Genomic DNA, 26407 nt, shown 5'->3' with positions numbered 1-26407 from the left:
GATTATGTTAAATAAAAAGCTATATTTTTAAGTTTCACATTTTCAGAGGAAAATAGACAGCTTTCTTCTTAATAAGCATACATAAAGTACACAAATCAAGGTGTACAGCTTAATGAATGACCATAAATGTAACCACAATTTGGATTAAGAAATAGAACATTATTTGCATCCTAGAAGCTTCATTATGCTCCTACTGAATTACCTGCTTCTTCCTCCCCAAAGGTGATCGTTATTCTGACTTAAAGCAATCTTAATACTCAATGGGAAAAATTACAATTGTGACTTTTAAATTTTTGGTCAAAACATTAAACTCTTTGTCAACTAGAAATGTATAGGAAAATGAAAAAAATGATAAAACTAATATTCAGTACACTGTAATTTAACATGTTACAAATATTGAGAGTTAAAGAGTTTATTTCTTTGTAAAAAACTTATCAAGAGTATTTTGAACAGAGCTTCCCATTTCATGTAACTTAAGATGTGGAGCAAACATCTTTTTTATGCCTTAAAGTGAATTGTCATATTCTCTTCTAAGTTTGGATCAGTTTCCAACATTTTGTCCTTTGCCTTTTCACTGTTGTGACATATCTCTGAGAGTTTCTTTAATATGTTTTATTTATTTATTGGGGTGACAATGGTTAGTAAAATCATGTAGGTTTCAAGTGTACATTCTATAATACATTATCTACATTGTATTATGTGTTTACCACTCAGAGTCAATTCTCCTTCTGTATATTTGACCCCTTTTACTCTCTTCTATCACTCTTCCTCTCCTTATCCTCTGGTAACCACTAAACTGTTGTCTTTTTCTAGGAGTTTTTGTTTCTTTGTTAGTTTTGTTCCTTTATTGTTTTCAGTTTTATATCCCACAGATTAGTGAAATGATATGGTTCTCGGCTTTTTCTATCTGACTTAGTATTTTGTTGAACATGATAATCTCAAGATCCAGCCATGTTGTCGCAAATGGAAGTATTTCATCTTTTCTTATGGCTGAGTAGTAATATTCCATTTTATATATGTACCACATCTTCTTTATCCAAACATCTATCAAAGGACACTTTGGTTGTTTCCATGTCTTGGCCATCGTGAATAATGCTGCAATGAACATGGGGGTACATATATCATTACAGATAAATGTTTTCACATATGCATATTTAGATACCCAGAAGAGGGATTGCTGGGTCATATGGTAATTCTATTCTGAATTTTTTGAGGAACCTCCATATTGTTTTCCATAGCGGCTGTACCAATTTATATTCCCAACAGCAGTGTATGAAGATTCCTTTTTCTTCACAACCTCTCCAACACTTGTTATTACTTGCCTTGATGATGAAAGACATGTTAACAGGTGTGAGGTGGTTTCTCATTGTGGTTTTGATTTGCATTTTCCTAATAGCTAGTGAAGTTGAGCATTTTTTCATTTGTCTGTTGGCTGTTTTTATGGGGGGTTTTTTGTTTGTTTTTTTTAAAGATTTTTATTGGGGAATTGGGGGGATGGGAACAGTGCTGGGGAATTGGGGGAAAGGGAACAGACAAGTTGCTGTCGTTTTGTTCTTCAGTTTAGTTCTGGAGGACGTCGCTTCACTGGCCCAAGTTGGCACCATCATTACGCTCTTCCCGGGCGAGGCAGATGAGTCGCCGGCTTCTGGACGGCAACTCACGGCGGCTTGAGGGCCGCTCACGCTGGCTGCTGGCTACATAGGGTAGCCCGTGGCAACCCACTGCAGCAGGGACTGCCGCCTACGCCGTCACGGGTGACTCACGGCAGCCCAGCTCCAGGTTGAGCTGTTGTTCAGCATCTTAGCTGTAGAGGGCAGTGTCACTGGCCCTCATATGTGGGATCCGAACTGGGGTCCTCTGGCGTCCCAAGCCAGCTCTTAACCATCACACCACTCAGCTGGCCCCTGTTTTTATGGTGTCTTGGGAGAAGTGTCTGTTCAAGTCCTCCACCCATTTTTTTAACTGGATTGTTTGTTTTTTGTTGTTGAGTTGTATGAGTTCTTTATATATTTTGGATATTAGCCCTTTATCGGCAGGGTTGTTTACACATATCTTCTCCCATTCAGTTGATTGCATTTTTGTTTTGTTGGTTTCTTTTGCTGTGCAGAAGCGTTTTAGTTTGCTATAGTCCCATTCATTTATTTTTGCTTTAACTTCTCTTGCCTTTGAGGTCACATTAATAAAATCTTCTCTAAACCCAAGGTCCATGAGTTTAGTATTTATGCTGTCTTCTAAGCAAATTCTTGTTTCAGGTCTTATATTTAGGTCTTTTATCCATTTTTAGTTAATTTTGGCATATGGTGACAGATAGCAGTCTAGTTTCATTCTTTTGTTCCCAGCACCAGTTATTGCAGAGGCGTTCTTTTCTCCATTGTATGTTTTTGGCTCCTTTGTCGAAAATTATCTGCCCATTCACATATATATGTGGTTTTATTTTGGGGTTCTCAACTCTATTCCATTGGTCTCTGTGTGTGCTTTTGCCAATACCATGCTGTTTTGACTATTTTCACTTTATAGTATAATTTGAAGTCAGGGAATGTGATACCTCCAGCATTGTTTTTTTTTTTTTTCTCAGGATTGCTTTGGCCATTCCAGGTCTTTCGTGATTCCATACAAACCTGATGATTTTTTGTTCTCAGATTTTCTTTAAAAAATGACATTGGGACTTTTGGGGGATAACATTTAATCTGTATATTGCTTTGGGTAATAGGCCATTTTAACTATGTTGATTCTTCCAATCTGTGAATACCTGATATCTTTCCATCTCTTTGTGTTTTCAATTTCTTTTAATAAGGTCTTATAGTTTTCAGTGTATAGGTTCTTCATATCCTTTGTTAAGTATATTCCAATGTATTTTATTCTTTCTGTTGCAATTGCAAAAGGAATTGTTTTTTTTTTTCATTTCTTTTCTGAAATTTCATTGGTAGTATATAGGAATGCAATGGATTTTTGTACATTAATTTTGTGTCCTGCAACTTTACTGTATTTGTTTATGGTTTCTAATAGTTTTTTTTTTTTTGGTGGTGTCTTTTGGGTTTTCTATATAAGTAATCATGTCATCTGCAGAAAGTGACAATTGGAGTCTTCATTCTCAATTCAGATGCCTTTTATTTCTTTCTCTTACCTGATAGCTCTGGCTAGGACTTCCAATACTACGTTGCATAACAATGGTGAGAAGAGGAGCATCTCTGTCTTGTTCCTGATCATAGAAGAGCTTTTAGTTTTTCACCATTAAGTTTGATATTAGCCGAGAGTTTGTCCTATATGACCTTTATTATGATGAAGTACTTTCCTTCTATACACATTTTAGTGTTTTAATCATAAATGGATGTTGTATCTTGTCAAATGCTTTTTCTTCATCTATTCATATAATCATATGGTTTTTATTTTTCATTTTGTTTATGTGGTGTAACACATTGATAGATTTGCGAATGTTGAACCATCTTTGTGCCCCTCGGATGAACCCCACTTGATCGTGATATATACTGGTTGGTAATCTTTTTAATGCATTGTTGTATTCAGTTTGCTAGAATTTTGTTTAGGATTTTTGCATCTGTATTCATCAGAGATATTGGTCTGTAGTTTTCTTTTTGTGTGTTATTCTTACCAGGTTTTGGTATCAGGGTTATGTTGGCTTCATAAAATGAGTTAGGAAGTATTGCCTCTTCTTCAATTTTTTTGAAGAGTTTGAGCAAGACAGGTATTAAATCATCTTTGAATGTTTGATAGAATTCATTAAAGAAGCCATCTGGTCCTGGACTTTTGCTTTTGAGGAGGTTTTAGATGTTCGTTTCAATTACCTTACTGTTGATTGGTCTATTTAGATATTCGAGCTTTTCATGATTCAGCTTAGGAAGGTAACATATTTCTCACAGCCTGCCCATTTCTTTTAGATTACTGAATTTGGTGGCATATAGTCCTTCATAATATTCTTGTATGATCGTTTGTGTTTCTTTGGTATCCGTCGTAACTTCTCTTTCATTTCTGATTTTGTGTCTTTTTTCTGTTTTTCCTTAATGAATCTAGCCAGGGGTTGGTCAATTTTATTAACCTTTTCAAAGAACCAGTTCTTTGTTGCATTAATTTTTTCTATTGTCTTTTTGTTCTCTAGTCATTTAATTCTGCTCTGATTTTTATTTCCTTTCTTCTGCTGTCTTTGGGTTTCTTTTCTTTTTTTCTAGTCCTTTAAGATGTAATGTTAGGTTGTTTATTTGGGATTTTTCTTGTTTCTTGAGATAGGCCTATAGTAATATAAATTTGCATCTTATTACTGCTTCCGCAGTATCCCAATAATTTTGATGTATTGTATTTTCATTCTCATTCACTTCAATGTATCTTCTGATCTCACCTTTTTATTTATTCTTTGACCCAGTCATTCTTTAGTAGCATGTTGTTTAATCTCTACATATTTGTGATTTTTCCCACTTTTTGCAGTTGACCTCCACTTTCAAAGCATTGTGATAGGAGAATATGCTTGGTATGATTTTAATTGTCTTAGATTTGTTGAAGCTAGTTTGTGTCCCAGTGTATGGTCTATCCTTGAGAATGTTCCATGTGTATACTAGAAAAGAATGTATAGTCTGGTGTTTTGGGATGAAAGCTTCTGTAAATGTCAGTATGTTCATTTGGTCTAATGTGTCATTTGTTGATATTTCCTTATTGATTTTCTGTTTGAATGATCTATCTGTAGCTGTCAGTGGGTATTTAGTTCCCCTACCATAATTGGTTTTTTGGGTTTTTTTTTTCAAAGATTTTATTGGGAAATTAGAGAAGGGGAACAGTGTTGGGGAATTGGGGAAGGGGAACAGCCAAGTTGTTGTCCTTCAGTCTTAGTTGTGGAGGGCGCAGCTAGCTCAGCTCCAAGTCCAGTCGCCATCCGGCCACCCGTTGGCAGCTCACAGCCGCTCAGCTCAATCTTAGTTGCGGTGGGGTGGGGGTGTTGCACAGCCCAACATCCCATGTGAGAGTCGAACCAGAAACCTTGTTGCTAAGAGCACACACTCTAACCACTGAGCCATCCAGCTGTTCATTGGCAGCTTAGCTCGGGCGCAACTCACTGGACCATGTGGGAATCGAACCGGCAACCCTGTTGCTTACGCTCTTAACCAACTGAGCCACTCGGCCTGCCCCCATAATTGTTTTTTGTCAGTTTATCGCTCTTGTTCTGTTAGTAGTTGCCTTACATATTTTGGTGCTCCCTTATTGGAGGCATATATATTGATAAGCATTATGTCTTCTTGTTGTATTGTCCCCTTTATCATTATGAAATGTCTATTTTTGTCTCTTGTTACCTTTTTTATCCTGTAGCCTGTTTTGTCAGGTATAAGTATGGCTACACTTGCTTTTCTCTGGATGCTATTTGTTTGAAGTATCATTTTCCATCTTTTCATTTTGAGTCTGTATTCTTGCAGCTGAGATGTGTCTCTTGATGTCAGCATATGATTCGGTTTTGTTTTTGATCCAGTCTGCTACTCTGTGCCATTTCATTGATGAGTTTAGCCTATTTACAGTTAGGGTGATTATTGATATATGAGGCTTTCCTATAGGCATTTTATCTTTTGTTTTCTGGTAACCTGGTGTCTCCATTGTTTCTTTGCCTTTGTGTTTCTGTCTGTTATTTTAGTTTGGTGGTATTCTATGATTTTTCCCCCTCTGTTTCCTCTCTTATCATGTTATCTGTCTCAGATCTAGATTTTTTTCTTTTTTGAATGGTTACCATTAAGTTCATGTAAAAGAAAGTTTCATATATACAGTAGTCGTTTTTCTTCAGCATGCATCTTACCTCCATTTTCCTTTGCAAATTCAGACCTTTACCCACTCCCCTCTTATGTTTTTGTTGTCATAAATTCTCCTTATTTATGCTGAGTTCATTTTCGAGTTGTAGTAGTAAATTGTCGTCTTTGCCTCTTTTTCTTTTTTATGTTTTTATCACCTTTAACGTTAATGTTATATTTAAGTGTATAGTGGGTTGCCACTTCCTGCTTCTTTCTGTCTCTTAGCCATCTTACTCATAGTTTTTTATCCTTTGTGTCTTTTTATTTCAGGTAGAATAACCCCTTCAGTGTTTCCTGTAATGCAGGCCTTATGGTGGAAAATTCCCTCAGCTTCTGTATATCTGGAGAGGTCTTAATTACTTCTTAATATCTAAAGGATAGCTTTGCTGGATATATTATTCTTGGCTGGTAATTTCTCTCTTTCAGTAGTTTGAATATTTGATTTTACTCCCTCCTAGTTTGTAGAGTTTCTCCTGAAAAATCTAACGATAATCTAATGGCCTTTCCTTTGTAAGTTACTCTCATCCCTGACTGCCTTGAGAATTCTTTCTTTGTCATTATTTTTTGACAATTTCAATATAATGTACCTTGGAGAAGGCCTTTTAGGGTTGAGGTAATTAGGTTTTCTGTTTGCTTCTTGGATTTGAGGATCCAGTTCTTTCCATAGGTTTGGGAAGTTCTCGTCAGCTATTTGTTTGATTAGATCCTCTGTGCCCTTCTCCCTCTATTCTTGTTCTGGTATACCCATTATTCTTATATTGCTCTTTCTGATGGAGTCAGATAGTTCTTGTAGAGTTCTACCATTTTTTTTTAATTCTCAACTCTCTCTCTTCTTCCATTTGCATCAATTGCAGATTTCTGTCTTCCATATCACTAATTGTTTCCTCTGTCAGGTCAGCTCTATTTCCTAAACTTGCCATTTTGTTCATCTCTTTTATTGAGGTTTTCAGCTCTGGAATTTCTATTTGCTTCTTTTTAAAAATTTCAATCTCTTTGGTAAAATATTAATTTTGTTTGTTGATTTTATTTGAGTTCATTAAACTGCCTATCTGAGTTTTCTTGCATCTCGTTGAGGTTTTTTCAGAACTGCAGTCTTGAGTTCTCAGTCATTTAAGACACATATTTCCATGTGTTTAAGTTTATTTCCTGGAGTTGTTTTTTTTTTTTTTTGAGCTGTCTTGTTACCTTGGTTTTTCATGGCATCTGATGGATTATTCCTCTTCCTAGGCATTTATGGGAATGAATCTGCAACAGGTTGATATGAAGAAGTCTTTTTTGTTTGTTTTCCAGGTAGTGCTAGAGTGTTCCATTTTCTCTTGCCCTGTTCTGGCTTCTCGTGGTGGAAGATTCCCTGGGGAGGTGGGCATCTCCTCTGTGACCAGGTTACCTGGGTTTCAGGGCACCACCCTCATGGTAGAATATGGTGGGCGATGGGGCTCTGGGCCCCTGAAATCATAGTGCTGCCCCTGTAGCCAGATGCTGAACTGCACTGCCGGAGCAGTCTTGGGTGCCCCTGCTGGGATCAGCTTACAAAATGGGGGCAGGCTGGGCTGGAAGAGGCCGCTGGTGTGTTTGTGGCTTTGTTCTTCTCCGAGTAATGACAGCTGACAGACTACGGGTGCCTCACCCCTGTATCTCTACCCTTGTCACTGGGATTAGTTGCTGTGCCTCTGCCATTGAGGAACTGTCTCTCCAGCTCTCAGGGCTGTAGATATTCTGCCCTTTAACTCGACACTCACTGCTACAATATCTTCTGGAGCCCACTGCTGGCTCTGGGAGAGCATGGAGAGGAAGCTCTGGGAGGGTAGTGGGAGGTGGCCAGGCTCTGTGGCTTTGTTTTCTGCCTGGCGGTGAGGGCTGCTAGACCACAGCTGTCACACGCACTTCTGTATTCGGTCTTTGCCCCAAGGTCTGTGCCAGGAGGGCTGGGTTTAGCCATATTATATATTGATCACTCAGGCATGAATGTCGGGGCCACAGAGGGTGCACCTGCAGCCTGAATCCTCCCCTCTCCTGGGACCCGCAGTGAGCTCCGAGCTGCGTCCACAGCCCCTGTCCCTGCTCTTCTCCCTTCCCTCCTCCCCTGATCGCCCATCTTTAGATATTTCGATGTGCGGATCTCTCAGACATGATTTTATGTTGCACAATGAATCCTTTGTTGAATTATAGCTGTTCAACTTGTTGTAACTTCAAGGGGAGAGATCAGGGGGCACTCCCCATGCCACCATTTTCTGATGTCATCTGAAGGTTTTTGTTAGCCTCTCTTCCTCTGGGACATATTCATCCTTTTGGTCATAATCACTTTCATTCTTTATACCAATAAGTTTGCCTTCAGGCGACATATCTGGGACCTCTTGAAGGGCAACATTGTCAACATTCTCGTGGTTAGCTATTTCTTTTAAAACTCCATTTATGTTCAATTTGATTTCACTCCTACCTTCATCACTTTTTTTTTTCTTGGCTGCACTTTTGTCATTGTTGGCCAATTCTCTTTAAATTATACAGTTTTGTACAGTGTCACATGGGTTTATCACTAGGAGACAAGAAGACAACAAAACTACATGTTTAACAGATGCACAGTGAGTAGTCCAAAAGACTATGAGAGATGTCATATGATTGGTCACTGATGATTATGTTCATTTGTTTATGTAGTGATTTTTGGACTGAGCTGCAACACTTGGTATTCTCAGTTTTTTAAAAAATTGTTATTTTACTTTTACAATTTGATTTAATGATTTCATATGTAAAGTACTTATGTGTGTTGGTAGGTATTATTTCTCTTAATCTGTCATTCTCTATTTTTTTTTATGATTTTATTGGGTAATTGGGGAGTAGAACAGTGTTGGGGAATTGGGGAAGGGGACCAGCCAAGTTCTTAAATCTTTGTTGTGCAGGGCGCCAGTCGCCATCTGGCTTCCCGTTGACAGCTCGTGGCCTCTAAGCTCAAGGTGCTGTGTTCAACCTTAGTTGCAGGTGCGTATTGCCACCATCCCATGCGGGAGTTGAACCAGCAGCCTTGTTGTTAAGAGCGCATGCTTTATCTACTGAGCCATCCGGGCGGCAGCTCAGCTCAAGCGCTGAGTTCAGTCTTAGTTGCAGGTGGGCATAGCCACCATCCCATGCAGAAGTCAAACCTGGCAGCCTTGTTGTTAAGAGCACACGCTCTATCCACTGAGCCATCTGGGAGGCAGCTCAGCTCAAGGTGCCCAGTTCAGTTTTGGTTGCAGGTGGGCATAGCCCACCATCGAACAGGCAATCTTGTTGTTATACCAGCTGAGCCATCCTGCCACCTGTTGGCAGCTCAGCGACAGCTCAGCTCGGGTGCAGCGTCACTGGCCCATGTGGGAATTGAACCAGTGGCCCTGTTGCTCAGAGCTTGTGCTCTTAACCAATTAAGCCAACTCTTAACCAATTAAGCCACTCGGCCGGCCCTGTCATTCTCTTTTTAAAGATCACAAAACAGGCACAGAGAGGTTAAGTAACTATCAAACCTGTCCTACAGTAAACAAATGATAGAGCCAGGATTTGAACCTTGGCAGACTTATTTCAGAGCCTGTGCTCTTAACTATTGGACCATATGTGTGTGTGTGTGTGTGTGTGTGTGTGTGTGTGTGTGTGTGTGTGTGTGTCTATAAAATAAAAGATCGAAAATAGAGTAGAAAATATTTTACTTGAAAATGTAACACATAATTTGCATGTTTAGGAGAATTGAAGAAATTTTAATACTTGATGTTATATATGTTATAAAGAAACATTTTAGAATTGATAAGTGATTACAAGTAAGCTTTAGGATGTTTTATATATTTCTCAAACTGATGGATTAAATTTATGAGTGTGTGGTGTGTGTGTGTCTCAGGGTTTCTGAACTTTGACACTATTGGCATTTTGGGCTGGACAGTTCTCTACTTTGGGGGGCTTCCTTGTGCACTGTAGGATATTTAGCAGTGTCCCTGACCTGTACCCACTAGATGCTAGTAGTACCCCCCAGTTGTGAACAGTCAAAAATGTCATGTCTTCAGACATTGATTGCCACATGATCCCCTGGAAGCAAAATCACTGTTATTTGAGAACCAGTAATATAGTAACGAGCCTCATTTAATAGAAATCTTTCTTATTCTTGCATGTATTTTGAGTATTTTTCATGTTCATAATTAGGATAAGCAGGTTTTTACGTTCAGAATATTAGCATCTCAGAGCAGTAATAATAGCTATACTAGTCACATGAGTACAGTTAAGCATCAGAGAGTTGTTTTTATAGGTTGCTTTTCCTTTCTGAAGTGTATAATGCAAGTACAGTACTTAATTGCTAGGGAGAATATTAGCCACCCAGGTTTCTTATTGGGTTGAAAGGCTAATGTTGGGGGGAAGGTAATGGAGTGGAAGAAGGTGGCATTGAGCAGTGGAAGATCAATTATCTTCTTAAAATCTAAAATAAGGAACATGAGAGAATATTAACATGCCAGGGAAAATATTTGGTTATGTAAGTTGTTGTTAATAGTTAAAGTGACTTATTTAATAACTGAAATGTTTGCTATTCCAATTGAAAGGAACTGTAAATGAATAAAATAGCTTATATACTGATTTCTTATTAAAAATAAATTTTAAAAGTTATTGCAAAAGTAGTATAGTCACATTATGGAAGTAATCTGAAAAGAAAGGGAAAAAGTCCTGCATTTACTAGGAATAAGTTTAATCATGAAAGCATTATTGATTTTCTGATGAATTATATGCTTTAATTATATGCATATAATAATCACTTATTGTGACAAATAGAAGCAAATCTATGAAAGTGTTTTGTTTAGATGTAAGGCTAAGATATAAGGTAGCTCAAAGAAAAAAAGAACTAAAGATTAAAGGTTGCTGAGTTCTCTTGCCATATTGTCTTCATTTAAAAAAAGAAATAAGCCTTGGAGTATCCATTTTTACCTAAATTTATCATTAATTACAGTGGAGGACAACAGTTTCAGAAAGTTAGAATTCAGCTGTTTCATACAACTACCATCATGTGCATTATTAGTACCTTATAGTAAGTATGTATAGAGTGCCCACCATTATTCATAGTAATGCATGTATACCTCTGTCAGTAATGGAAAAAATTTGATAGTAATAAACATTAAGACACATCTCATGTATGGATTGGTGAATTGTTTTGATGATTGCTAATTTTTTCCCCTCAAAAATAGAAACTCTAATGGCTGGCATTTGAAACCAAGTGCAACCTACGTTAAAGAGGTGTTATGCCAAGAAAAAGAAGGAATTCAGAGTATTCTGTAGCATTTTGTGACATTAAATAGAAAAAGTCAGATGTGTACAGGCATGTACATAGAAGCAGAAAGAAAGGAAACTTGTTAATGATAAGAAAGGCTTTGTGACAGTCAGAAAAGTATATTTGCAGCTCTGATTGATTGTATTCTCTCTCTGTGTGGACCTTGAAGTTTAACCCTGTTCTATGGACTAGAGTAGCATTTCCCTTTTTTGGACCATTAAATCCTTAGCAATTTCCAGCCCAACCCAAATTATGTATTATTCATAATGAGGCTTATGTGTCTGTTTGCCCTCATTTTCACTACTGAATGAGATTATTTGCCTGTTTGATAGGGAAAATGTAAATAACTTGGCATATCTTAAATATTTATTTTGTGAGATGATTTGTCTTTCTTCCAATGACGTATCTTTGTTCTTTATCTACTTTTATTGGTGTGTTCATCTTATTCAGTGGTTTTTGTTAGCATTCATTATTAAATATTAAATTATTAAACAAATTATTAAATATTAATATTTGAGAATTTGCCATTAATGTTGGAGTCTTCCCCCTCAATTGGAAGTTTGTTTTAAATCTAATTCTAATTTTCAACTTTAGAGGCTTTTTTGTATGTACTTCAAACTTGGCATTTTTTGATACAAAGTGGTTTCTTCCCATAGGCTTATAATTAATTACTTAGTATTTTTATTATATATGTTTCTCAATGGGTCTTTTTCTCTCTTTTTCCCAAACATTTACCTTTTTAATCAACCTGAATTTATCATGATATGTGTTTTAAGAAGGGAATCGATTAGCCTTCTCCCCAAATTATCTCAAAATTAGTTAAAATATTTTAAAGCTTGAGGGTCCAGTTGGTTGGGGGAAGGTTAAAAGTGAAATAATAGATGATGAAAAGACAAAAACCTAAAACTATAATAATATTGGGTTGTCGGAAATGTCATGACATATTTTTTATATGTTTGGTTTTTTTTTTTAGCTGAGCCATGCACAGCGGCAACTCAGCTCGAGCCAGGAATAGAATCACTGTTGCTCAGAGCTCACACTCTTGAGCGAGCTCTTAACCAACTGAGCCACTTGGCTGGCCCTTTTTCTGTGTTTTTCATTGCAAAAATGCATCATGACTTTTCCGACAACCCAATAAATACCAGTCACTGCAGAGTTACTGTGTTCAGAGAAATTAGAAAAATGAAGCTCAAGAGAGCTTGAGTACATTGATTTAAGTCATATGCAAATTAATGAACTAATTTTTGAACCTGTACCTACCTGCTTTCAGAAATGCCACTGTCAAAAAATGAATTTAATTTTATTAAACTCAGTGTTTCCCAATGTTATTTAACCATAAAACCTCTTTTTTGGTATTTATGGTGAGATGAAAAAAGACTAACATCTTTTGGATTAGTATTTTGTGGAACATATTTTGAGAAAGGCCTTTTTATATTAACATAAATATTAAATTTTTTATAAATATATATTATAAATTCAGGTCTCTGGTAGAAAAGAACATACGAATCAGCCAAAACATATTTGTATCATTGTGTAATTAATTTGCAAACTACAATCAAACTTCTCAAGCACAAAACTCTTTTGAGTTATTGGTAAGAGGTAGGGTGAAGAAAATGCCCATACTTTTTTCTTTGTGTTCTGTGAGAAATATGAAGCTGCCTGTAACTTCTTTATTCTTTAATAAACTGCATTTGAAAACTTTCAGGAATACATAATTGTTTAGATCAGGGGTCAGCAAACTACATACAACTGATGGGCCAAATCTGACCAGCTGTCTTATTTCTGAAAATAAAATTTTATTGGAACACAGCCATGCACATTGGTTTGCACATTGTCTATGGATGCTGTTGTGCTATAGTGGAGTGTTGAGGAGTTGTGATGGAGACCATATAATGGCCCAGAGTCTAAAGTATTTATTATTTGGCCCATTACAGGAAATGTTTGTTGACACCTAGTTTAGTGAATGCCTTTTCTGCCTACTTTTCACTTTATATGTGATTCATCTGTGTAAAGAACTCTGTAATTGAAGTTCTTGACATTGAATTATCCAGTTCATTCCCTGTAAAGCAAATTCCTTGCAAAATCAAACTGATGTCTTCTAGAGGTGTTATTATTATGATAGGTTTGAAACACTTACAAATATGCAAGATTCCATAGTTTTGCCTTTTTGAATGACATCACTATCAAACATTTGTATTTGTATGCTTAGCTAATTTCTTGCTGCAAACCTTTTTTTGTTGTTGTTGGAAATGATAGGGTAATACTGTCAGTAGAAATAGCTAACCTCCGTTGAATGCTGTGTACCAGGCTCTGTTCTAAGCGCTTTACATATATTATGTCATTTACTCCTTTGCAACAAGCCTATAAGGTAGGTACTATTATTGTCTCCACTTTGTAGATGAGAAAATTAAGGCATAGGGAGGTTAAGTAACTTGGTCAAGATCATAAAGTGAATAGTAGTTACTTTGGAAGGGTCTTTCAGTATGTAGTAGGCTAGTTTGTAGAGGGCCTCAATATGCCCTAACCCCCTTTCCTTCCTCTACGAGGTGATATTTCTGTTACGTCTTATACACAGGGCTAGTATTATGTGTGACTCTTTGGTGCTGTGGAATTTTGTAAACTCCAGGAAGGCCCTCTGGCTCATCATTATGCTCTTCCCACCAACATACGCCTTCACAAAGCAGGCTGAGTGATCACTGTAAATGTAAATCAGATCTTCACCACCTCGTTCTTTTTTGGGTTCCATCCATTCTGTCACATCTCTGCTCATATCTCACCTTCTCAGAGAAGTCCTCCCTGACCAGCCTATTTAAAATAACCTCCCTCACACCTACCTTTCTTTATAGTGCTTGTCACTCTGAAATGTTTTATTTATATACTGTCTTCCCCATTAGAATATTAGCTTCATAAGGGCAAAGACTGCTCTTTTAGTATCTAAATAAATTATATATATTTTCTACCATTCTTTCCAGCCCTCCTCTATAACTGGAAACTAACACTTCTCTCCCAGCTCACTTGCCTCCTAATATATTGATTATTGAGATGAATTCTGGGCATACTTCTTACTCCTTTAATACCTTCTCTAAGCCACTGTTCCAGTGTCATCTTTGAAATTTCCCATTTATACCACCCTTTCCTCATCCTTGTACTCTGATAAATTTCCAGGATCCCATTCCTTCTTCCTTGATGATTATAATTTGTGGCTTTCAACCTTCTATCCTGACTTGATGATACTTTTAACACCAGGTCTTTCTTGTGTTTTTCAGCTCTTATCTTTAGCTATCCACAGGCATGGTCAAACCTTAGAATCATCACTGGAAATTGTTTTGCCTCTTTCATGAGCTCTGAGATTCTTCTTTTGACTTAGAGGCAACATTTATATACAGCCCTTACCTGTTAGTACCATTCTCTAATTCAGCCTTCCTCAAAGATTTGTGTGTATCAGAATCACCTGAAGAGACTTAGCTGAAGCCCAGAAACCTGGGTCTAACCCTCAGATTCTCATTCAATAGGTGTGATTTGATGCCCCTGAATTTGCATTTCTGTCGCCTACGCAGGTAATGCTGATGCATTTCTGGGGACCTACATTTTAAGGAACACTGCTCTCATGAATACTTTCCCCCAAAGGATGAATATCAAAACTTTCCACTCTGCCTCAAGCTTCTATTTCACATTCTTACTTTATTTTCTATTGATGACTTCTAGAATTACTTTAATGAAGTAAAGGCTTTCTGAAGAGAGATTTCTCATATTTTCTTTTGTGGAAATGAGAATTTTCCTCTTTATCTTTTTTATTTTATTCTTTCCTTCAATGCCATTCTCTTCTACTTAGTTTGTCTAATTTTCTCCTGTTGATTTTTGGCTCCTTTAATCAGTTAACATTCTTGTATCTTGGATTATCAGTTTCTCCTTCTACAGGAAATTAGCCTTTTCCCTCAACTTCTAGATATGATCAAATAAACCTCTTCCCTCAAAATATTGTCCCAGTTACCTCCCGTCTTCTTCCCTCTACCAAATTTGGTTGTTAGAAAAGTAATGGCTTAACTCCTTTAGTAAAAATATTTTAATTTCTTATAATCTGTTTTGGTTTCCAAAGCTTCACTGGATAGCCCAGTAGCTCACTGGTCACGTGACTCTTGGTCTTCAATGCAGAGCTCTCTCCCAGCCTTTGCAGCATATGATATTAGTTTCTTTGACCTTTTAAAAATTTCCTTCCTTTGCTTTTTAGTCACTGTTTTTTAAATGTTTTCATGGTCCTGACTCCTTCTGTTCTTGTTCACATAATACCCTTTAGTCTCTCTCTGCTTTATCTTGAAACTTGAAATGCTTTTTTCACCATCTAAATCTGTGCTTTCCACAATAGGAGCCATTAGCTGAATGTGCCAGTGAGCACTTGAAATATGGCTAGTTCACGCTGAGATATTATGTAAGTATAAAATACACACGGAATTTTCAAGATTTAAGATGAAAAAGAGAATATAAAATACCTCACTAAAATGTTTAATTTTAATATATGTTGATAATATTTTGAATATACTGGGTTAAGTAAAAATATTACTAAAATTAATTTTATCTTCTTTTCAAATATGATTACTACATTTGTGGCTCAATTGTATGTCTGTTAAACAGTGTTGTTCTAAATTTTGTATTTCCTTAAAGATCCCCAGGTTAGTTTTCCATCTACTAATATACATTTCCCTTCTGACTTACAGTACCAGCCATCTGGAACATTTATTTATGCCCCATTCTGCTCATTAGATACTAAGCTTCTTCAGAGTCAGGATAATTCTCCATAGTTCCTTTCATTGGTTGGGATGTAGATATAGATACAGAGACAGAGGTAGAGATATGAAAAATATATGTACACACACATATGAATAAATAACTTGGCTAATATTAACCACTTTATCAAAGAGGTTACTTATGGTAGATGATACTTATTGTGATGTTTTTGCTTAATGTCATGGGGAGTAGGCGAGGTTGATGTGAATGGGAGGAGAGACATTACTGTACTCTGAGATATTAGAAATCTGACATGTACTTTTCGCCAAGTGTAGCCAGCCACCCAGGCCCCTGAGTTCTGAACTGTGCTGTTGTGATTTTACCGCCATCTGGTGTCAGGATTAGGAAAGTAGTTCAGCATTTCATCTTCCCCCTAGAGAAAGGAGGCAGTCTTTCCTCCCAGTGTGGGCCTGCTCGTATCCATCCCCAGAGTGAGTTAACAGTCAGAACTCATTTAACTTCACTGTACAAACCGTTTATATCCCTCCGTGGAGCACTCTTTCCTTGGCTTCCCTGGTAACTCCTGTTTCTGTAGCCATTCTCTTTCATTCTTCTTGGAAAGCCCATTTCTCTCTGAGTGTGGTGGTTTTCTAGCCCTAGATTCTGGGCCCTCTACTCTTTATATCCTTTGTTTTCATCCATATTCAAGGTTTTAAATAACTGCCTATTTACAGACAAATTTGCGGTTATAATAAAAAATGTCTTCTGATCTTGACTTCAGTTGCCCACCGAGATGCTACATTAGCATTTCAAATTTAACATGTTCAAGTGTAAGATGTGGATCCTCCACCCCATCCCGATTTGTTAAATCCATCTTTCTCACTTTAATAATCCATCATGCCAGAATTCTGGGGATGAGCGTGACATTCCTGCTACTGACACTTAAGTCAGGCATGTACCATGTCCCATTGAGTCCTGCTCCTGTCATATCTAAGCTATCACTGTCTCTTGCCTGGACTGAGTTAACTCCCTGCATGCACTCTTGATTGCATTTACATGTTTTATGTTTTTTGTTTGTTTGCTTGTTTTTTAATAGCCTTTCCTAAAAGCTTGAGTTCCGTGATGGGAAAGACTGCATACATTTGGTTCACCATTGGGTACTTAGCACCTGGTACAGTTCCTAAAACCTGTGTAATACGTATTATATAGCCACTCTGGCTCTCAGTGATGTTGTTATGACTCCTGTAGTTTTAGCGATTGAACTTGAATATATTAGAATCGCTTTAATGCTTTATTTAGTATTAGTATTTCGTCTGAGTTTCATCATGTGAGCTTTAGCTATTTTCCCTTTTTGCCTAGAGAAACTTCAGTGTATGTATGACGGCAATATATTTTGGGTATTAATCAGCTAATGACAACAACCTACTGGGGACTGCCAATCAATATGCTGAAATTGTTATCTGAACATTTGAAATTTCATGTCATTTATTTGTCTCTTAGCATGCTTCTGTCGGAAAATTAAAGTTCTTTAATTTTAATATGGAGGTACATTTGCTAAATCTTCAATTAAAATCCATTTTACTCCAAGTATTCTTTTAAATAGAGGCTCAAGCTTTGATAGTTTCATTTAATAACTTTGGATTTGCTTTGATGTTTTAAAGATGGTTTTGCTTTACAAAGTTTTACTACCTGGGGTTACTTTCTGCTTTTTGTTAATGATGTTCCTTAATAAAGAATGTTAATTTGTAAACGTAGTGATGATTTATAAAAGTTGGTTTTTGGAGATGGGCAACAATCTGTATACTAAGGATACAAATTCAGAGAGCAGGGATTTAATAGGTATATACCAGGGTTTCTCAATCTTTTCATTATTAACATTTTGGGTTGGATAGTTTTTTGTTGTGTGTGTGTATATCGGAGCTGTCCTGGGCATTGCAGGATTTTAGCAGCATCCCTGCCCCCTACCCCCCAGCGGTACCCCCTCCTCTCCAGTTGTGACAACAAAAATGTCTGTAGACATTGCTAAATTGTCATGTGGGGGGCAGAATCGCACCATTGGAAAATCAGTATATACTGTACTTACAAGGGGATAAGAGGCCATGGAATATCTCACTCGGGAAGTCTTTGGCATCCTGTGGGTATCTGGGAGAGTATGATAGCTGTGTGGTATATTGTTAATGGCAAATAGAAGCAGAGACTTTCTGACTATTATGTTTTTCACGTTTTAAAATTTCTGTGTTTGCTTAGAATAAAGTAACTTTTGCACTTAACCACCTGGGTCTTTTCCAAATTGAAAAAATGAAGTGTCCGAAAGCATATTTCACAATCAAGTTTCACTTTGTGGACTGACTTCAGAAGTTAGGTGGTGGTAGAAAAAGGGAACCAAGATTACTACATAAAGAGTAGCTTGTAATCAGAATGTTTGCCATTTGTGTTTGTAAACAGTGTACAGGATGTGATTAACTTCTTTTCTCTGTTCAAAGGGACACGAGGGATGGCTTTAGAAGAAAAAGTTTCTACTCTTCTTATGTGAGAGAGCGGTCTCCTCATAAAAGAGAAAGTTCTTTTCTCAGAGACTCACCTGTAAGCCGAAAGGAGTCTCCACACAGCAGATCTGGCTCCAGTGTCAGCAGTAGAAGCTACTCTCCAGAAAAAAGCAAAACGTACTCTTTCCACCAGTCTCAACACAGAAGTACGTACTTTTAAGACTTTCCCTTTTTGTTCCACTGATGAGAATGTACTGAGTCAGATTGCTTTGTAGGTATTGTAAGAGATTCATTTTTTAACTTTTTATTTTCAAAAATTTCAAACTTTAGAAGAATTGAAAGGATAGTATAATGAACACCATACGTACACACACGCACAAGTTGCAGTCCATGTGACATTTCACTTCTAATTCTTCAGCATGGAAGAGGTGTGTTTGTAATCATTTTGTAAAGTCACACACGCCTGTATTTTCTGTTCCTGTCCCGGTCCAACCTCTTTAACCTTCTGTCACTAGGTCATATCTATATATATCTGATAGTATATTTTTCATGAAAAACATCAGTGGTTTTCCCTCAATATAAGGTATTGCTTTATAGAATTTAGAGTTAAACCTAGTTTAGGTTCATTCTTCTCCAAACGTCAATTTGTTTTCTCTAAATTTGGAGTGGCTGGACAAGCATGGCATTCTGTGCGTTCATAGCATGACACCCTGGCTGAGTTGCGCAGTACGTGTTGGAATAAATAAATGAAATCTTCCTGTATTATCCTTCTAGACTCTACTACCTGCAGTTGAGCTCATTCACAAAACATTTCCTCTTGCCTTCTATATCCAAGGCACTGTGTTAGAGAGAAAAATGTCCATCACCAAAGAACTAGAATATATACATATATATGTCTTTTTCCCCAATTGACGACAATTTTATCAATATGTAAATATAAAATATAACTTTGATACAAGAAATGATATGTCATAAATGAGTTAACATGACATGAGCAGGTCAAGCTAAGAGAGATTCTCTCTGGAGATGAAAGAACATGTCATGGAAGAAATGACATTTGGGCGTATCTCTTTCTTATTTCAGATTTTTGTAAGTGAAGAAGCATCTGTTAGGTAGAAGGAATTATAAGTCAAGGTATAGAAACCAGAAATGTCTAGGATATTTCTACCCCTCCCCCCCACAACACCCCTTTTTAGCTTCTATTAACTGTTTTTTTCAAATAAGATTTTTAGTTTAACGGTTTTTGCCTCTTGCATGTTAAGAGTGATAGAAGATCACTTCAGATCATCAGATTGTGTCCATTGTAGCTATTGCTGGATTCTTGTATTTAAGAAACATTTATTGTCTACTATTTTCAGAGCTAGATAGAGTGTGCTTCCAAAAATATATTTTTGGATACATGTGTATGAATGGTCATGCACTTATATATGCCTGATTGCTTAAAATGTTTTCAAAATAGTACCAGGTAACTGAAAGTGTTACTGTGGAGTTCAGCCTTAACAGTTTGGTGTTTTCTCCTTTGGTTCATTTCCTTCCTCTCTCTCACCCCTCTCTCCCTCTACAAGAGGATAAACTACCTGTAAGTTGTAATGTGTGCTCACATGCACAGACAGAAATATCCAAAATTAACCATACACCTAAGAACATATATTTTTGGATGCGTTTGACTTAAATCCAAATCTATTAATGATTTGATTAAGAGGAGGGAAAGTATCTTTGGAAACTAATTATGAGGCTTTTAAACAAACATGAGTAAAATGAAAACTTGAAATTCTTACTTGACAGCTTATAGTGAGGCCATTAAGTTATTTAAGATAGTTATTGGTGAACTAGCCTTATTTTTCCATTTCACCTCTAAAAATTTCTTGGGAGGCATCTTATATCTACTTTTGGCCTGGTAAGTTAGTGGCCAAAACTCTAAAATCTTTAGGTGAAATGTAGAGGAGCCACAATGGTACTTTTGTAACAGGACCTCTAGTTTGGTGTTCCCATCCTTTGAGGTCTAATGCTTTCAATATCTGGAGTGATGAAATGATAGCAAAGAAAGGTGGGAGACTAAAATATGGTGTAAATTGAATAAAATAGAGCATTTGACTTTGTTAATAATACCTTTATGTTTCTTAAGTCATTTAGCTTTTTGAAAGTAAAGTTCTTTAATCAAGAAAAAAAGTTTGTTCTGGGGAAACTCTCTTTATAAATTATTTTGGTTGATTCCTTAACTATTTTGGCTAAAGTATTAAATGTCTTGCTATACTCGTTTCATGCAAATAGTTTTTAGAATAGTTACATAAGATCATCTTCAAAAAGTTAATGGGGAAGTCTTATTTTAAATAATAAATGGAAAAAGTAATTGTTATTTTACATACTTTTGAAACCAATTTTTCCTTTAAATCTAAATGTCACAAATACTGATAGCACCTTGTTTTTCTTCAAAAAAAGTATTGAGAAACAGGGTCCTTCAATTATCAGGCACTTAAACTGGGTTAGTTAGCAGTAGTGTATTTAGTTTTCTAATGTAAATTAAAATTTGACAATGATTTTAAAAGTTTCTATAAATAACAAGTAAAAATAATTTTCTTATTCCTTTACTCTCATTTTGCTGATTTTTTAACTTTTAATTTTTTGTTTTTTGTCCATACTTTTCAGAGTAATCTTATTTACTTTAATGATCATTAGTAAGTAGTTCAGCCATGGTAACCATTAAAAAATTTTTTTTTCTTAATTTTTCAATTACAGTTGGCATTCAATATTATATTAGTTTCAGGTGTAAAGCATAGTGGTTAGACATTTATATAACTTACAAATTGATCCCCCTGATAAATTTAGTACCCACCTGGCACATGGTAACCATTTAAGGACTCATTCTTCTGTGCATTTAATATATCTCTTATGTGCTTAATTATAATCCACAGAATGATTTTTACTCCTTTTTCATCTCAACTAGTTATTTCCCATTTTGTGCTTATACATGTGCACACGAACACACACATATACACATGTATTTAATTAAATTTCTTCTATTTAGCTTTTTGGGGTTAATCCTATGGAACTTTGTACTGCTTTAAACTAATTATCCTCCTCAAATTGTTGTTTTTATATTGTGCTTCATGTATAAGAATTCTCTGCCTATAACTTAATTGGACCAACCTGGTCATAGCTGTGACTACCATATTATTTTTTGTTCCTTTTTGTTGTCCATATTTATATGCTACAAGGGTAGGTTGTCCTAGTTAACCTCATTTATTTTCCCCTTGTTTATTATGATACTGTTGTGGTTAAAATTGTTTTGTTATATATACCTTGTATATTTTTACTTGAAGTTTATTTTTATTCTAATTAACCGAACACCTCCCCATTTGTCAGCTCCCTCTCAGATATTTATTTCCTTTTTTCCTCCCCTTTTTCAAATGAATTCCATTGTTTGACTTTTTTTCATCTTTTATTTAGGATAATAGCATTAATATTGATACCAGAGAGCACCAAGTTCAGTGTCCCATACCCATTCTTTGTTAAAGTACTTCCTGTGATGTTTACTATATCACAATCTAGTCTTACCATCTTTGTATAGCTCATTTTTTATAAGACAATTAAAACCTTTTTCTGTAACATCTGTGTAATGGTAGTTATGTGTTTTAGGTCCATAAAGATACTTAGTTTTTTATGTTGTAACCCTTTTATATATTTGAAGAGTCCCATCATAATCTTGTTTTTTTGTTTTTTTTTCCCTTTTCCAGGTTTAAATATATTTAGTTCCTTCAGCTGTTCCTTATATTTGGCATGGTTGTCAGGCCTTTTGCTTTCCTACATTTTTTTTCTGTTCCTTTCAAGTTGTGGTGCCAGAAATGAACTTTTATTTTGTTAGTGGCCCTTATTGAGACTGTAGACAACTGAAACCTAAGCCATTCTCATGTATTTTGCTATGAAACAAAATGCTCTTCAGCCTGTACTTTTTTGGGGTGCAATTGTTTGTGTGCAGTTAATGCATTAACAAATAAAGTCTGGGCATGCTAAATTTCATCTAATTAACTTTGGCTTATTCCCTTCCATAGAGGTTTAAAATCTAATTTAGTGATCCTATATAGTAGCAGCAGATAAGAACAGCTTTGTTTTATCTGCAAATGGAAGTATACTTTATGTGTTTTGTAGTAATCATTAATAATTGTGTTGAGCAGCATAAGTCCCCCCCCATAGAAACCTCTAGACACTTCAACCATTTATGCATTGTTTACTGTTATTCAACCAGTTGTCATTCTCCCACCTTGTCTTCCTTTCCACCTGAGGATTTCCTGGAACACTTGGTCAGGTACTTTATCAAGTTACAAAGTGTTTCCTCTATCAGAAGGACATGAAAATGTCCTTGCTTTGTTTTTCCACATTAAGAGCTTTGTGGCTCCTGATGGTTATGTAAGTGCTTATAACCTGCTTTATGTTAATTCATTCTAATGCCAGATGTACCAGTTATGCTCATATATGAATTATGCTGTGTTGATATTTTGGTTGCATTTTAAAAATATCATTATTATGAAGATCTGGAAGTTTATTGTTTTTGTTGGTTTTTGTTTTTAGCCCTCTCTGACTTTGGGCCCAGCCTCCCCTTGTTTTCTTGATATCAACAACCATTATTAAAAATAGCAGATATTTTAAAGAAATACTATTATTTATCAGCATTTATTCCATTTTGAAAGCACATCTAAAATAACTGAAAATGTACAAATAAAATGTATAAATAAATTTGGAAGTCCACATGAATTTTTGGATTATAGCTGAAATCCCAATATAATTTGGAAGCTTAATTCTGCCTTTAGAAAGAAGCTTTTTCTATGCAGGTTTTAGATGGTAATAGGAATATGGAAATAAAGCTTCATCATTAGATCATGCATATCAGGCAGTAGGAAGGGAGGATAAACCCAGTCTCTTAGCAGCTGAAAGTCACTGTATTTATGATCAAAATTCATACAGTCTTTCATTCAACACCAGTATATTTCACATAAATGGTTTGCCAAGCAAGAGAAGTCCAACCTTTGCCTTCTGAGTTTATGACCTAGTGATGGAGACAAGTTATATTACACAGGAATAGACATTTTAGGTAATATCTGAAAGGCGGGTAGATGTTGGTGGAAGGATGCAAGTGGAGAAGGGTTATGAGCTGTCTCTTGTGGAGTACATGATGAGCTGTGTCATGTGGAGTTCCTGAAATGTACTTTAGTATTTTCCTGGAAGACCTTGGACTGTTAACTGATCCAGGCTATTAATGTGCTGTGGAATTAGACTCTACAATATATCCTTTTTGTTTACTCATAAGAGAGCTTTGGCTGTGAGTTAGCTGGGTGAATCCTAGGAGTACAGCTATAGCTTTCCTGGCATCTGAATAATTGCGGTTCTAAAACAGTAATCAGTTAATGACATTTCCATATGTGTAGGTATTTATAGTATCCTTGTTGTAGGACTTGGTATCACACATTCATAACATGTACAGGTGACGTCATGTTTTATTTGTAGTTTTGAAAGTGGGCCCATGTGGTTTTAGGTGATGTGTTACAGGAGAGTTCTATTCAGAAGTACACTTCCAAGTATTCATGGTGAATACGCCTTTACTTCAACTCATTGCATCATTAGCCGCCTAAAGATGATTATCTGGGGGAAATGGAAGTGGTACAAAGCCTTTTCTGCCCCTCTTTCTGGTTGTTTTTTTACGTCATTTTTTTGGGTATCTTTATTACAAGAACATTTTCATGTGTCCCCTCCATTTTCTGTTTCATACCTTTTTGAATAAATCTGTAGATCTCTAGGAAATCATGTTCTTCCTAACCAAGAGCCCCAAATTTGTATACCATCATCCATAATCCAGAAAAATAAGTTATTTTCTTAGCATCTGTGTAAACACCACATCTTCTTTTGTTCACATCTTAATTTCTCTTTCAAAGCTTTAAAGGAAAAATGAATGTACTATCTGTATGACTTTTTTTGCTCATTGATAAGGCTTTCACTCACAAGTATCTGTTTTGTTCCTATATGTCAGGCACTGTACCAAGAATTTAATAGTTTGTAATACATCGCCCCTAATTTTATCATCCCTAATGATTTTTTTTTCTAGCAGTGTTCTTTATTCCTACATGGGTTATCAATAATAACAATTATTATTGAAGGAGTCTGGTTATGTTCATCATTGCTTTCATCAAGAAAATACATTAGGAAGAAAGCATATTTCTGATAGATCGTATCAGATTTACAGCTATTCAAAGAGTCATCAAATATTGTTGATATTGATATTTATATTAGCTATTATTTCAGAGTCACCAAATATTGTTAAATTCTTATAGAACTTCTACATGTTTGTTGGAACATTAACCTGCTTCTCTAGCTTTGGTATCACCTGCATAGGAAGAACTTTATACCTGGTCTGTGGAGCAAGTATTTGAAATTCCTCTTCATTCCCATTTGTTCTTTCACTCACCAATATATGGACTTGGAATTTGATTTCCATACTGCCACATTCAGAATCCTTCTTTCCTGCTTTCTTTCCTTCATCCTAATTTGGAACTCATTTTCTTTAGCAAGTCACAACAAAGGCAGAAATGTGTTGAGCCTTTTTGCCCTGCTCTCAAGCAGGGAGTCAGTGGTGCTTACTAAGATCATATATGAGATGAATTTGAGGTAATAGCTAAGGAGTAGCAGCATCTTGTGAGTTAGAAATATAGAAGCGTGAATGAAAGAGGCAGATTGGAGAGACCTATGTATTCATAGTGTTGGTGGGAGCCACATAAGAATAGCAGAGCAAAAAGGACTGAGGTTAGGAGGAGCACTCACTCACATTTCAAGAATCATAACCGACAAAGAAGAAAGAGAAAGGTGTAGATAGGAAGTATAAACACAGAAATACAAAGGCATGAAACCAAGTGGCAAAATATTCAGAAAACCTTGTTTAGAAATCATTAAAATGCTGTAGTAGAGAACTAGAAGACTGGTTTTATTGGGTTGTCGGAACAGTCGTGACGCATTTTTGCAACGAAAAACAGAAAAAGCACATCATGACTTTTCTGACAACCCAATAATATAAACAGATCATTGGAAACTGTGGGATAAAGAGATTAAGCACAGTGGGGCTATTATCTTTTGTGTTAAAAAGTGCTCTAAAACTTCGTGAATTAAAACAACCACTTGATTTGTTTATGATTCTGCAGGTTCAGCCTGGTAGTTTTACTCGTCTGTTAGGATATTATTGAAAGGCCCAGGGTTGTTTAGGGCAGCATGGATAGGAATCTGTAGTTCAGTGGGGTAATTCCTACAGTGTCTCTGAAATTTGGGAATCAAAATCAATCAACACAGCACCCAGTTGTGTGTTAGTAAACTGAGTCCTCGGAAGGGAAAAACACCCGATTTGTGATATTTGCAGATATCCACGAAGTGAATACTACTGCTGTGGCTTGTTTCAGGCTACTGATGTGGGTGGAGTCACTGAACTTAGAGTTTGGAAGAGATGTGGACAGTGCACTCTCATCAGCTAATGTGAGCCGGTCCCAGACTCTAGACGCTCTTGTAAAATATCCCTTTCCTAGCCTCTTGATCTATAAAGAATTTGAGTCAGGTTAACAAAATAAACACTTAATAAAACAAGATTAAGTAAATGAGTGAAGAATTTTATGTAAAAGGGAAAAAAGGACATGAAAGTAAAAGTAAGAATAAAGTTAGTAGTATGCAAAATAAGTACCTATGATGAAGCTATCAGCAGTTGCTGTAGGTGAACTAAAGATTTGCCTAAAACAAAGAAAAAAAGAGCAATAATAGTGTTCACAGTGTACCTTGGTTAAAAACATACCAGCTGTTCAGGAGTAACAAACATTTCCTGATGACATGTCAGTAAACAGTGGGAGGGTTGCTGCATCTTCAACAACATTCTTATAAAAGTAAGGAGGCAACATTTATGTAACATTTCACTTTTTTTTTTTTTTAGCTGAGTCATCCTGCCATCTGTTGGCAGCTCAGCGGCTGCTCAGCTAGGGCCGGGCATCGAACCGCTGTTGCTCAGAGCTCAAACGAGTGAGCTCTTAACCAACTGAGCCACTCGGCCAGCCCATCTTCACTTTTTTTTTTTAAAGATTTTTATTGGGGAATTGGGGGGACGGGAACAGTGCTGGGGAATTGGGGGAAGGGGAACAGAC

The 26407-nt window shown here is 36.3% G+C and overlaps 1 protein-coding gene across 9 annotated transcripts in view; it reads left to right on the top strand.

Moving 5' to 3' along the window:
- The window catches only part of PPHLN1 (periphilin 1), a 134584-nt gene that overhangs the window by 52092 nt on the left and 56085 nt on the right, over positions 1-26407 (top strand). For all 9 annotated transcript variants that reach the window (XM_019660429.1, XM_019660433.1, XM_019660431.1 and 6 more), the window contains one exon: positions 18246-18454. In XM_019660429.1, the coding sequence (XP_019515974.1) occupies positions 18246-18454 (209 nt within the window). The remainder of the gene's footprint in view (positions 1-18245; positions 18455-26407) is intronic.

This window comes from Hipposideros armiger, unplaced genomic scaffold (genome assembly GCF_001890085.2).
Source record: "Hipposideros armiger isolate ML-2016 unplaced genomic scaffold, ASM189008v1 scaffold_318, whole genome shotgun sequence".
Classification (NCBI taxonomy): Eukaryota; Metazoa; Chordata; class Mammalia; order Chiroptera; family Hipposideridae; genus Hipposideros; species Hipposideros armiger.
The sequence above is the reverse complement of the archived record's forward strand: the minus strand, read 5'-3'. Positions and strand labels throughout refer to the sequence as shown.